The sequence below is a fragment of the Acanthochromis polyacanthus genome, chromosome 6, assembly GCF_021347895.1.
Source record: "Acanthochromis polyacanthus isolate Apoly-LR-REF ecotype Palm Island chromosome 6, KAUST_Apoly_ChrSc, whole genome shotgun sequence".
NCBI classification, from domain to species: domain Eukaryota; kingdom Metazoa; phylum Chordata; class Actinopteri; family Pomacentridae; genus Acanthochromis; species Acanthochromis polyacanthus.
In genome coordinates, this window is record NC_067118.1 from 1,996,379 (window position 1) to 2,011,337 (window position 14,959).

General features: G+C 42.7%; 1 protein-coding gene across 1 annotated transcript in view; it reads left to right on the top strand.

The window, feature by feature from the left end:
- Window positions 1–4,596: 4,596 nt before the first annotated feature.
- The window catches only part of LOC110969083 (uncharacterized), a 36,107-nt gene continuing 25,744 nt past the window's right edge, over window positions 4,597–14,959 (top strand). The window contains 10 exon segments of the mRNA XM_051949680.1: window positions 4,597–4,833; window positions 5,066–5,194; window positions 7,719–7,867; window positions 9,433–9,586; window positions 11,630–12,226; window positions 12,229–12,956; window positions 13,330–13,497; window positions 13,696–13,794; window positions 14,285–14,543; window positions 14,657–14,710. Coding sequence (XP_051805640.1) covers window positions 5,083–5,194; window positions 7,719–7,867; window positions 9,433–9,586; window positions 11,630–12,226; window positions 12,229–12,956; window positions 13,330–13,497; window positions 13,696–13,794; window positions 14,285–14,543; window positions 14,657–14,710 — 2,320 coding nt within the window. The 5' untranslated portion in view covers window positions 4,597–4,833; window positions 5,066–5,082.

Here is a 14,959-nt window from a genome sequence, read left to right on the forward strand (position 1 = left end):
TGACATAACGTTCATTTTTCTCTGTGTCAGGAAGCGGTGAAGCTGTCTGGGACGGGGGAAGTTGTCTGGCTGAGAACAGTGCTCACTAAAGGCCGACCGCGGTCCGGATCCGGACCCAGACGCCGTCTATACGGGTGTAAATTTGACAGGTCGCTTCTGTTTTACCGGTGCAGCTTTCCAGTGTTTATCATTGGTCTATCGGCTCAGAAACGCACAGACCAATTATGTACGAGTTCAGGCATCCCACGTGACGCTACTCAGCCAATGACGTCGCTGAATCGCATCGCAGCTCTGCCTTCAAAAAGCAGCTGAAAGATGAACGACAAAGGGGACAGTAGTGATGGAAGTTCAGCTCTTTTTTAGAGAGCTTTTGGCACTGCTTCCAAAGAAAAGCCGGTTCTTTCGGCTCCCAAACGGCTCCTAATTTATTATTCTTTGTAGTCTCATGTTTTAGCCTAACCTGGCAAATATGAATCATTTGTGTTTTGACAAACTCTTTTTCATTCAGTGTTTTTATGAGAAGCCTTATAATTGACTCATTTTGTACATTTGCTCTGTTACAAAAACAGGTATTCTTGCTTTTGTTTATTATTTCAACCAAACTTTTTTGCACAAAAAACAAATGAACAAAACTCTGCACATGAACCCACAGAACCAGAACAGAAACAGAACCAGACTCAGTATTCAAACAGTATAAATGTCCTCAGAGCAGGCTGACATTCAGAAAAAATCAGATGGCTGAGCTTGGATGGGCTGATACATTTCTTCTTTCAGTGAATATCTGCCGTGTTTTTGAGAAGATTCTCTCAGATGGAAGAAGTTGTCTCTCCTCCATCACCTTCACCAGGTGGGGCAGACTGAGGCCTTGTCCTGCTCCAGCTCAGTGGGTCGTCTGCTGGTTGGATGAGGGCTTCCTCTAGATATGATCCTCCATTACCACATCAGCTGTAGGATTTCTCCTGAATCATCTCCTGTAGCTCTTCCATCAAAGAGGCTCCACACAGCAGAAGTTTGAGGTTCCTCCTCCACTTGGTCCTCTAATGGAGGTGTCAGGCTGCTGCTGCTGCTCTTATTCTCTGAAGTGTCTCATCAACAGCTCTGTTGTCACTGAAGGCAAGCTTCTTTAATCTAGGATCCAGTAACATGTTTTCTGCTAGGACAGTGTTAAACTCCATACTCCATTAAATACGTTAGGAGTCGGCTCTTCAGATTCACTACAAAGCATCGGCTGTGAGAGTCGTATCTTTTGTGCCTTATACATCTCTGGAGGACAGACTGTGGTCACATGCTGACCATGTTTGGCTCAGCAAACAGCTGTAAGGCAGCTTTCTCAACTATGAACATAATCAAAATATGTTTTGAGAACGGCTCAAACAAGCAGCAGCTCAGTTCTCCCATTAAGCTGCAGAGATATTAGGGGAGTGATATGAGACAGACAAAAATGTAAAAGTGTTCAAATGTTTACATTTATGAGATTTAGGTATTGTAAAAGATGTATAGAAGTTGATTCAGGTTGTTCAGTCATGCTTTTTTAAGTTCTGCACTTTATTCTAAGATATACAGTTACATATAAGTTATTTATTAATAAATGTCAAAATGTTTTTGAACCGTACTGAATTTATCTGACGGTCAGTTTTTGATTACAGGCAGACTCTAATAAAACTACCAGGTTACATCAGCATATATCACAGTAACTCAGGTTAGACATTATGATGTTCTGGACCTTTGCTGACTGGACCTCTCTGAATTTTAGCTGAATACCCCTGGCTTAGAAGAAGAGGGACATGAGTCTAGAACTTCTAATGACCCAACATCAGTCAGTGGAGAAAAAATAAGAAAAAGAAAGCAAAGCTAAATGAAACCATTTCAGTGTTTTAATAAGCCTGTTGCTTGTCCTGAATACTGCCACTTTAGGGAACACTACAGCTGGAGATAAGGTTAAAGTTTAGGAAAGGGAGCCTGATGAAGAGGAAACATCAGCTCTACCTGATGAAGAGGAAACATCAGCTCTACCTGATGAAGAGGAAACATCAGCTCTACCTGATGGAGAGGAAACATCAGGTCTACCTGATGAAGAGGAAACATCAGCTCTACCTGATGAAGAGGAAACATCAGCTCTACCTGATGAAGAGGAAACATCAGCTCTACCTGATGGCAGGAGGAGGAGCTGCTGACGCTATAATGTCTATAAGTATCTAATTGGTAGTTTGAAATAAAGGAGCTGCTGCTGCTGTGTGTGTGTGTGTGTGCGTGTGTGCGTGTGTACGCGTGGACGTGTGAGTGCACGCGCACATATATGAGAACCTGACCTGGCTTTGGTTTATGAGGTTGGAGTATAGCCACTAGAAAAAACTAGACTACACCACTGGTTATGACAGTCATTACTGTGTACACGACTTGCTTTGATTTAGAGTTAGGGGAAGTGCAGTGGGGGCAGGCAATACAATGAAAGTCAGTCTGTCTATGAATGCCAGCGCAAGAGCTTTATTGTGATGGGCAGGAGCTTTATTGTGCACTGGCAGGCTCCGAAGCCCCGCCCACCAATGAAACGGAATATGGAGTCGTATTTTCATTTTGGGGGTGAAAACGAAAAAACGAACCGTTTCCTGTTTTGTTTGTTTTTTTGTTGAAAACGAAAAAACGAACCGTTTCCTGTTTTTTGCTCAAAACGAATAAACAAAAAAACGGCTTGATTTTTTGTTTCTGCTTGTGTCTTTTATAGCCGGGAATCAAACGGATAAAACGTACCTTGTCCGAGCTATTGCTAGCTGTAGCATATGTAGCTAGACATGTGAATTTTCAACAGCTACCAGTAAATACGTATCATTTTAACTCCTTCAAATTAAATTCGGAACCCACTGGTTAAAACCTGTTTTTTATTTAAATGTGACTGACATTTTTTTTTAAATGTAACTTGAGTTGATGTCGGATAGCCGATAGCTACAATGATGCTAGCTTTAGCATACGTAGCTCGACAGGTGACTTTTCAGCGGCTACCAGTAATTATTCGGGGTTTAAACCGTGTTAGGTTAAAATCGTATGGCATGGTAATTTATGTACTAGCAGCTAGCTAAAATACGCTAGCTTCCGTTAGCGACAACACTAACTAGGAGGTATTGCTAGCATTAGCGTGCGTAGCTCGACAGGCGACTTTTCGGCTGCCAGCAAATATTTGTCATTAACGTTAAATTCGTAAGGCATGGTTATTTTTCTACTGGTTCACGGCTGTTGTTTTAAATGTGATTGGCAAAAACAGGTAACTTGATTTAATGTCTGTTAGAAACTAACTAAAATTAGTTATCGCTAGGTGTCGCTAGCTTCCGTTAGCGACAACGCCAACTATGAGCTATTGCTAGCTTTAGCAAACGTAGTTCGACAGTTGACTTTTCAGGGGTTGCCAGCAACAGAAAATATTCGTCATATAAAATTGTATTTTTGATAACTATTACAGTAACGGGCGCAGACGGGCTATTTTTGTCACATTTCTGGCTCATGGCTAGTCGCCCAAACACTGGCGCAACGGTCGCCTAACCGAGGGCAGACTCGGCAGGGGGACGGAGGGTGGGTTCAATCGAGGGGTTGGAATCCGATACGGTGACTTTAAATACCCACAAGGAGCGGAACGGAGAGGGTGAGATGTTTTTCCTCAACTCTACTGAAATGCAATATAAGCCGTGTTTTAAAAGTTAAACTATTGGGTGTTTCGAGTCAACACATTAACTAGCTTGCCAGTTAAGACAAGCTAGGAGAGGTGTTCGTCGTATCACCGTAAAGTTAGCTCACTTTCTTTTTTAGCTTGTAGCCGCACTGGCTATTGTTTTGTTTCGGATATTACACATTTAGCTCTACTCACTCCCGAAATATACTCACATGGGTAAACTGTGAGAAACTAAAGTACCTAGCTTCTCTTGGTGTGTGGTTAAACTTTTTGTTGAGTTTAGTTCACTGTTCGACGCGTTTGCTTTGGTCGAAGTAAATGTGCTCGACTTGTAACCAACATTTACATTAGTTAACACCGTTTTGTGCAATTTTTTTTAAAAGTTGGGCTTCTATTGTGAGTTAAAAGAGAACAATGCAGTATGTTCGTCGGTTGAGGGGTATTGTTTGGACCAGCTGACATGAGTTCCCACTGTGACTCGTTCCTCGTTGGTCATTGAAACGCTCCATGCCTCCATCATGGCTTCTCTTTTGAGTAAATGTGCGGTGCAGACCAGCTTTATCTAATGTGATTGGTCAGAACGCCGCCAGCTCTAATCCGATTGGCGGAGAGACGGCATCAACTTCCTGTATTGGACACGAGTTGGTTGCGTTCCCGTCCGCGCAGAAAAACATACTTCTTTCTTTTATTTACGCTAATTTTGGAAAACTGGGTCTCTTTTTTACACTTAGTTTGAACTAGTTTTGGCAAATGATGTATCAAAAGTAAATGTAGTAGTTCCCGTCATTTTTTAAAGAGCACAAACAATTAATTGTGGCCTTGTTTATAATTCTCATTCCGGACAAGAGCAGCTAAAACTATCTGGTTGTTTACTGAAAATGGTTAAAATAAGTCAGTGCACATCACCAGTGTCGTGCTTTCCATTTTCTTCTACTAAAACTGAGATGAACGACACTTGGGCATGACTTGAATCCTCCCGGTCTTTTTCTTGTGAGCATGTGCAGAAAGAACTAAACAGTCCATCCACGTGTGTAAGGGACAGCTAAGGACATGGTTTTATCTGATTAAAACACTGGGCTGTTTTTGTTTTGTGTTGCTGTTCATTTTTAGAAGAATTGCTGTTATGAGTCTGCAGAAGGGAAACTAGTTTAGGTTTGCTCAAGAGGCTGTGAAATGTAAGTACACTGAGTTGTTGTGGAAGTGAGTTCTGATTTCAGTTTTGCTTTTAGTGTCACTGAGTCAGAAGATTGGGCGTGACACTTCCGTAAAATTTGATTCAGAGTGTTTCCTGTATTGATTTCACATGGACATTGTTGTGCCACTTTTCTTTTATATTATTTTATTTAATTTTTTTTTGTGAATTAACCAACTCACATGTAAATTAATATTTGCATGGTCTTCCTGCAGGTGCTTCCTGTTCGGAGATGGCAACGAATGTCATTGTCAGAGGACAGCCTTATAGCCACAAGGAGCTGCTGACTTGGCTCAATGAGACGTTAGAGACCAGCTTCACCAAGGTGGAGCAGTTATGCACAGGTAGGTGCGCTTTAACCCAGCAAACATGTTGTCATAGAGCAGATTTTCTTTGTAGTTTGCAGAGAGCAGGGTGAGATTTAAGCTCTTATTCAACATTACCGAGCTGCACATCATGAGTCTGAGCAGTCTGGAGGTTTTACTTACCACACCTGGGTCAGTTTTGCTAGAAAGACGGAGAAAATATATGAAAAATAGTCACACAAACAAAAAACTTTACTTTTATTCTACAGAAATTTGATAAGAACAGATGGAGAGTCGTACCACCACAGAAAAATGTAGCTAGCTGCACTCCAGCAGTCTGCAAATTATTGAACCTACAAAAATGAAGATCTAAACAAATGTTATTAAAGGTAAATATAAGCTTTACTGATCCCTCAATGGGAAACAGACACATTACAGCAGTTTAACAGACATATCAAGAGGGAGGAAATTAATGAGTCATAGTTTAAATGAAGCAAGATAACATATACAAAAGTAGAATCATTTTATTTATTGTTAGTATTATTATTAACCTTTGCTTAACCAGGAAAGATCCCACTGAGATTAAAAACTTCTTTTTCAAGGGAATCCTGGCCAAGATAGGCAGCAGCAAGTATAAAACACAGTCACAAAATGACACAGTTAAAACACAATCAAGACACTAGTACAAAGGCTCAGCTTGTGTTTGGATGTTTTGTCATCAGAATGAACCAGTTTTCAAGTCTAAAGTGCAGCAGGATGATGTGTTATCTTTTTTTTGACTTCATGAAGGGCCAGTTAGAATTTCCACAGGTTTTAATTGTTTTCTTAAAATGAGAAATAAAGCGCTAACCAGTGAACAGATGTTTGTCCTATCCGTAATAAAGGTAAAGATGAAGATAATAGAATATACACTACTGTTCAAAAGTGTGGGGTCACTTACAAATGTCCTTATTTTGAAAGACAAGCATTTTCCTAATGATGTTAACAGTAATGAATGATAAATCCAGTGTAGACATTGTTAATGTGGTAAATGACTGTTTAAGCTGGAAATGGCTGATTTTTAATGGAATATCTCCATAGAGGTACAGAGTAGGGCTGGGCGATATGACCAAAATTTTATATCCCGATATAGCTTATTTTATATCCCGATACGATATACATAACGATATAGCATATTTTTGGTAAATTCAATGAATGAATGGGACCGGGCAGCGGCATACCTTACAAAGTACGGTAGTCTGATCCTTGTCGGTCTTTTTAAATCCAAACCACCGCCATATGACAGAAGTTCCCCCTCTTAGTGAGTATAAAACACCCAAAATATGTTTTTGAACTAGAGGCTAAATGCTGTGGTTTATTTTAGTATGACAGTGAAGAAGCATTTTCATTTATATTCTGTTCCATAAGTCTGGATGGGATCTGTAGTGACTTTGCGCATGATGCGTGATTCATCTATCGTCTGGCCGTGGAGTGATGTGGGTTTCCCCCTCCCCTCACTGGGACTGCTGCGGACTGACAGCCTGTGCTTTGGGACGGGGAGAAGCTCACAGCAGCACCTGCTGCTCGTTGAGGACCGTAACTGCAGAGTCTCCAAAACGGCAGAAAAAGTCGCTAGATTTGTCACTAATCGCTTTTGACAAAAAAAGTCGCTAGGATGCTTTGGAAAGTCGCTAGATTTAGCGAGAAAGTTGCTAAGTTGGCAACACTGCCGCTACCGCGTGCCTGGGCTTGCCGTAAGGCACGTCGGTGACGTAAAATACTGCTGTAAAGCGTGTTTTGCGACACTGCGATATAAACGATAGGATCTTCACATAAAACGATAGACATTTTCTATCGTCCAGACGATATCTATCGTCATATCGCCCAGCCCTAGTACAGAGGAACATTTCCAGCAACCATCACTCCTGTCTTCTAATGCTACATTGTATTAGCTAATGGTGTTGAAAGACTCACTGATGATTAGAAAACCCTTGTGCATTTATGTTAGCACATGGATAAAAGTGTGAGTTTTCATGGAAAACATGAAATTGTTTGGATGACCCCAATCTTTTGAATGGTTAGTATATAGATTGTTTCACACATACAGATGTGACTGACAGATTATTGTAACCCGTAGTTGTAGAATAACACTTAAGACATCATAAAAAAGACACAGGATTCAGCTGTGGATAGTTGGACAGTATGCATGTAAAAAGAATGCTAGATCATTTTCATTAAACACAATATTTATGTTGTTTTAGCAGCTGTGAGGAAGACATTTGCCGTATGTTTATTAAACTTTACTAAAGCCTGCAACTTATTTTTTCTCCTTTACTACCGGCATCATCTTCATATTTTAAGAGTTTGCGATTAAGGTCATATTTGTAATTAATGTAAATCAGCTTTTAAACAAAATAAGTGGCACAATACTCAAGTTATTGTTTCTAAATCAAGGTCACTATATTTTCTGTCCTTGATGATCTTCAAACATTAATCTGCTCCAGCTGGAGTAATGTGCTGCTGCTTTAGTAAGTTGTCATGGTAAATGTCTTCAAAGCAGATGTGTGTTTCTGTGAATCTCCAGGTGCCGCCTACTGTCAGCTGATGGATTTGTTGTTTCCCGGATCTCTGGACTTTTCCAGCGTCCAGTTCCAAAGCGATGACATTGAGCGCGCTTCTGTCCACAACTTTAGTTTACTGAAAACTGCCTTCTCAAAAGTTGGAGTGAACAAAGTGAGTATTACTGCAGGACTGATTCAAGTCTACTAAACCAGCCACATACGAGCTCGTTGTACGGTGGTCTGTAAGTAACGAGGAAGTACAACCTGAAATGCCAGATATCATGGCGGTAGTTAGGAAACATTGTTTAATTACATAAATTGTCTTAAACATTTCTATCAAAGATTTGAGTGCTCAGATTTTGATTGGTATCAGCCTTTAGCATCACTGTTGCTTAGACTACTGCTGATTTTGAGAGCATTTCGACTCATTTCTGCACACCGAAGCATACCGGCCTGGGGTCTTTTCGTGCTAAGTCATTCTACTTCACATCCTCTATCCTCCAGAAATTGTTCCTGTCTTTGTTATGCAGAATCCCTCAATTATTTACATCAGGGGTGTCAGACATACTTTGTAAAGTGTCAAAATTGCAGATAAGACATAAACTCCAAAGTGTAAATTTGTAAAACCATGAATTTAAAGTAATTGCTCGACCTTGACAAGTTGTTTTGATCATAAAGTAGGATACTGTTTTGTTCAGTTCCAGATGACTGAATGTTGTTTCCTGGCAGACTCTCTGTGATCTGGAAGTTGTAATGTGGAAATGATAAACTGAGGATGAATGTTGATGAAACTGAATTTGTTTTTCTTCAGAAATTTCAGGTTGTTCATGATGTTTTCTGAAAAGATAATTCCTGAAATGTGAACATTTTCTGAATGTATTATTTTGCACTGAAACAAAGGGAAAAATTAGGAGTATTTATTGGTTATTATGCTGTGATTTTACTGGTCAGTTGAGATCAAACTGGACTGAATGTGGAACCTGAACTAGAACGAGTTTGACACCCCTGATTTACGTACACCTTGAGGAGAACGAGGCTTCATCAGGAGCACAGAATGTGGGAAAATAGGTGAGATAGATAGATAGATAGATGGATAGTTGGGCTGGACCCGAATATCCGAATATTCATTTGCTATGGCGGTATCCAGATATTAATGTTGGATATCCGTCTTTAATAGAGCCCAAATAGTCGGAGGCCAGAAACCACTATTCGGGCCAGCCCTAATAGATAGATACTTTATTCATCCTGTTGGGGATATTCAAAGTTCCAGTAGGTCATACATGTTACATACGAGATAGATGAGGGAACAATGGACAAAAGAACACGCAAAGTGTATAATATTTATCCAATACATTTCAAATTCGATAAATCCCTCCTCATGGTCTTGTAGCGGTCAGTTCTGTGAGCACTAGAAATAGAAATCAGCTATTCCCACGCTTCCTGTGCACCGTTGTGCTTGTGTACAGAACATCTGGTGTATCTGACATTTAAATATGCCAACTAGCCGAATATCAGCAGTCGTTCCCAGAATTACAGACTCCGCCTTAAACACTGAGACGAGGGAACAGATTTCTCATTTTGAAGCCTCAGCTCCTCCGTCCTCTCGTGTCTTTCATGCATCCCACTTTCACGTCCTCTCTGAGAGACACTGAGACTCGTTAGCATGATGAAAAATGTGAATTACTACATAGAAACCATGTAAACACAAGTATGTGTGTTAAACTTTGCTCCTTCCAGTACATTCCCTCCATATCGCCGATGAGGTGGAGGTTCGGCATGTCTCTGGAGTTGCTGCAGTGGTTCAAGCATTTCTTTGACAGGAACAACACAGGCAGGGAGTATCGTCCCTTAGAGGCCAGAGGTGGACGAAGTTTGGTTTGTGCTGTCCCAGGTACGTATCAGAGCACATCACACCATAGTTAAACAGACATCCTACATGTGATGCAGCTACACCAGCAGCTGGATGCCGTCCAACTGAAACGTTTTAAAATGTATGATGAGCGATAAATGGTGATCATTGGCATCAGTGTTAGATGGGCTCTGATTACTTTATGAGAGTGTTCCTTTGTGAAAATGTTTGTTTTTCATCAGTGTTTCCTCACTGTAAGCTTTGCAGGACTCTGTGCAAAGGTGAAATATTCAGATTTCTGTTTGTTCAGACCTGCACAGTGCTAAAGTTGTTAAAATAGAACAACAGGCTTTGCTATGTTATAAGGAGAGCCAAAGCTTTGTGTTGGAGATGTAATGTCAGATCAGATAGAGATCAGGAAAGAAAATAAATTTGTATTTATGGTGTCAAAAACATACAGTCTCACAAAAACGACAAATATTCTGGCTTTTTTGTGTCAGTCTCCTCATATCTAATCTGATAAAAGCCTTCAATCAATATCTAAATCACAAAAAGGCAAATATATTGTAGCGCAACTCACACTGATCACACAGCCCCACCATCCTGTGCACCGTGATCACATCCTGTGCACCGTGATCACGAGTGACTTTCCACACCCACGATCCTGTGCACCACTCCCACTCACCAACACTCCGCGCCGTTCAAACGCTGAATCAGGAAATAGGATAAGAGGGCCAGTCCGGAGAGGCGATGAGGAGAGTGAATGAGGAAGAGATCGGCGTACGTGTGCGTTGTAGCGTCGTGTAAGTCCGCGTCTTATGCTCTGTTCTGGAAGTTCTGTGCGTCGTTCAAAGTGGGCATCAGCCGAAGACGGATTTTACCCGGGGCATTGTGTCTATAGGAATATCAGGAGAGCCTCTCATCGCCGTTGGGTCCGGAGTCCGACAGTTGGATGGAGTGACCACTGGTTGACTGACCGACTGACCTTAACCGACTATAAATTCCGTGAGTGATTCTTGAGTGTGTGTGGATTTATGAATGAGTGTTTCTAAATAGCGAAAAGACGCTGGGGTATTATTGTCCGGGTTTGGAAACGAAAAGACTAGGTCCGCGGTAAAACCCGGACTGGATTCACAATTTCAAGTTGGTTTTCTTTGGGCTTAAACTGGACTGAACTGTGTGTGAAATCTATGTTGAAAACCCGAAATGGATCTTGCGGTTAAAATGAACTTAACTCCCGAACTGAACTGAGTTTACCTGAGTGCACACACAGCTGAGTTTATTTTATGTTTGGTTTTGACTTGCATATGCATTGAATCTAATTTGGAAAATCTACTTTGCTTTGTTTTTTCCTCTTCTCCCTCTCTGGTTGATATGTGCATAATAATATATTGTTTTTGCTTTACATGACGTTCTTGATTTGTGTGGGTATAAAAAAGGTTTTTATTTCTTGAATTGTCAGACGCGACTCTGGCTGGCACCCCAGACTAACCCGTTACAACATCCTGTGCACCGTGATCATGAGTGACTTTCCACACACACTCAAGAATCACTCACGGAATTTATAGTCGGTTAAGGTCAGTCGGTCAGTAAACCAGTGGTCACTCCATCCAACTGTCGGACTCCGGACCCAACGGCGAAGAGAGGCTCTCCTGATATTCCTATAGACACAATGCCCCGGGTAAAATCCGTCTTCGGCTGATGCCCACTTTGAACGACGCACAGAACTTCCAGAACAGAGCATAAGACGCGGACTTACACGACGCTACAACGCACACGTACGCCGATCTCTTCCTCATTCACTCTCCTCATCGCCTCTCCGGACTGGCCCTCTTATCCTATTTCCTGATTCAGCGTTTGAACGGCGCGGAGTGTTGGTGAGTGGGAGTGGTGCACAGGATCGTGGGTGTGGAAAGTCACTCGTGATCACGGTGCACAGGATGTGATCACGGTGCACAGGATGGTGGGGCTGTGTGATCAGTGTGAGTTGCGCTACAATATGAAGCCCAAAGTGTGGTTTGCTTCATTACTAGAAAGCTTCAGTAGCATTTAAACATTCTAATTGTCTTTTTGTTCTCATTACAGATGACAGAACTGTGAAGGAACCGAGAAAAGACACACCAGTAAAGAACATGTATCAGAATGGAGATGTGATTTTACTGATATCTTCTGAAGAGGAGGAAATGGAGACGGTGGAGAAACTCAAGTGTGTTCAGAAAAGCCCAATAAAGAGGAAAGAGGAGGTAGAAGGTGATTTGAAGCTCTTCATCAGAAGATACTGCTGTGATAATGTGGACAGAACCGACCCAGAAGACATCGTCCAGGCCTGTTCAGACACTCCTTACTGCCTGTATCTGTATGTGGGGGTGGAGCTGAGTGCAGGAAAGAGCTCGAGCATCGTCCTGATCGGCTACATCGACCAGAGCTCAGGTGTTAGCGTGGTGAGGCCGCTACACGCTCAGCAGATGAGTGTCAATGTCGGTCCTCAAATCTCAGCAGACGGGGACGCTACAAGAGCAGATTCTGATGCTCGCCTTCTGGTTGAGGCGCTGACGGATCTGGGCCTTCCTCTGTCCAACCTCGCCATGTTTTACTGCGATGCCCCTCATCCAGTGAGTCAAGTGTTCGTGTCCCACCTCCGGTTATTGAACCCTCGCTTCATATCTGTCTGTGGCCTCTCTGGATGGCAGGGAGAGCCTGCCACACCGGACTCCAGGCTTCCTTCAGCTACGTGGTCAACCTGGTTGAAGACATCTACTATTACTACTCCACCTACCCCTCCGCCAGCGGCAGCCTGAAGGAGCTGTTTGCCGGTGCAGAGCCCTATAATGCGTCCCGTCCCATCTCAACACAGTGTTTGTTCTTCATCCTCACTGTGCAGAAGATGGTCGGCTGCTGGAGGGGCTTGGTGGATTGTTTTAAGTCACTCCAAGGCAGCGAGGCTGCACGGATCAGAACGCAGCTGATGAACCATGAAGTGAAGCTGCACTTCCTGTTCCTGTCCCACGCTCTGGACCCGCTCCGAGCTCTCCAGGAGATGCATCAGTGCAGCGCTTCAGGCGTCACCGCTGAGCTCCAGCTGACCTCCTCGCTGTTCAGCGCCTTCGCTGCCAGCGTCCTGCGCCCGTCCGCCGCCGAGCGTTTCCTGAGGAAGCGAGACGTGGATCTGCTCTACAGCAACAGTTACCTGCTGCCCCCAGCAGAGATCCACGTGGGCTCTCAGGCCAAGGAGTTTCTGTGGGCGACTCCTGTGGTGGATCTGGGGGAACAGGACCGCACTGACTTCCTGAAGCATGCTCAGTGTTTCTACAGAGCAGCGCTGGAGAGTTTAGTGGAGAGCATCCCTGAGCTGCTGTCAGACGTGGCACTGAGGAATATTGGCTTGGTGCTGGATCATCCCAAATATATGAGCGTAAGGAGGTTTTATTCTGTTTTTTCACCCGTCTTCCCCCTGATAACTGCCAGTGTAAACTCTTATGACAGGTAAGACACAGTTTTGGAAAATATGCACATTTCCACATTCTAAAGTTGTGTATGTAAACTTTTCTGCACCTTCCTGTGTCATTTGCACGATAAAACGAAGAGGTTCATTTACAGGAAAGGTTTTCTCATTCTGATTCAGTTTTAACTGCGTTCCTGGGATTATTAGTCAAACAATCTAAAAATGTACAACTTTGTTTTCTTGTTCTTTACTTTTCCTAAATGTTTGTTTTCTTCTGTGCTTGTGTGCACTGTTGTCTGTTTCTAAAGTCAGTTTCCTACCGATCTGCACGTTGCCTCTGCAGGACGATAAAATCATCAGAAACGTCCTGTTGGAGTTGGCGGTTCAGCTGGGTCTGTGTGGCACCGGCTCTCCAGGAGCACATCAGCTGGAAACCGACTACCTCAGCTTCAGTCAGACGGTGAAGGAGGAACACAGGAGAACGAATGGAAGCGATCTCAGCCGGGCCAAAGTAAATCCTAAATGAAAACTGTCTGGTAGCTGCAATAAACACCTGAACACCATGAACAGAAACAGTGGTTTTGCTCTGTGACTACAGATTTCTAAAAGCCAGTCTCTTAGTTATTCTTTTGCACATCTTCAGTAGAAAGATAAATATTGAATATCAAACATCATTGCACCGCTTCACTTCCCTGTATTATCTGTACAGACGCTGCGTATCATGAGGCAGTACTCTGGTCTGTACAGACTCCAGCTGACCCTGCTGGCTCTGCCCAGCTCTCTGCACCGGAAACAAGTGTTTGCTAAGGTGAGTGATGATCACTGAAGACATTCAGGAAGCACACTGGTTGGTTTATTGACCTCATCAGATCCAGATTCCATCCCATTGAAGATGTGGCCCAGCTTAACACTGAGTTACAGTTTGAGATGCAGACTGAGATAAATGTCTTAGATGCTCGTTGTGGTCTATTTACAAAATTAAACTTGAGTTAACAAAGAAAGCTGAAACCCACCTTTGTGATACCTGTCAACTCTGAGGTTTTAGGTTATTGTTGAGACGACTCGCTCAAAGAAAGCCTGAATATGTCAAACTTACTTCACAGTTCAGCCCTTTGGTTTCCTCTGTAGTGGAAATAACACATCAACTTATCTACTTTGATCGTGATATGATATGAAAAAGTACACATTCACTGGGCAAAATATGAAAGCTACTTTGACTTTCATAGACAGCATGCTGTATTTTACCATTGAAACAAAACTGCACAGTGTTCATTTTACTTAGTTGTTTTTGTCACAAGATGTCCAACAGCATGAAGGCTCTCAGCGACAGCAAACAAACCCCTAAAGCCTCGCCTCAGCCTCGACCTCGAGCCCGACCTCAGATCCGGAGAAGGAAGCTACCGGTCCGGTCAGCTTATAGACAGAGGAAGAAAGAAGAAGAAGAGGAGAGTTCATCAGAGGACAACGACAGACCTCCAGCAGAACCTGTTCTACAAATTCAAAAACAGAAACACCACAACAATGTGGAGGACTCGGACTACACAGACCATTCCTCAGGTTAGACTGCAGATGTCGTTACTTTTACCTTCATCAGCATCGTTATGTTAATTTATTGTGACTTATTTCAGAGTAAACAAGTTAACAATGTGACTGTGTTCTGTTTTTGCCAGATGTGGTCGAAGAGGTGACTATGCCGCGGAGCAGCAGACTGACGCCAGCAGTCCGTAAGAAACAAAACAAAAAGGATGGCTTGTTTTTATTCAATGAGGCTACGTTCACACTGCAGGCTAAAGTGACCCAAATCCATTTTATTTGCTCCTATGCGACCTGTATCTGATGTTTTCATGACAGTCTGAACGACACAGATCCGATTTTTTCCAAAGCCACCCAGACCACTTGGATATGTGGTCCTAATCCCGATACGTATCGGATCTTTTGCTGTGCTCAGTCTGAACGGCCAGGTCGCATTTATC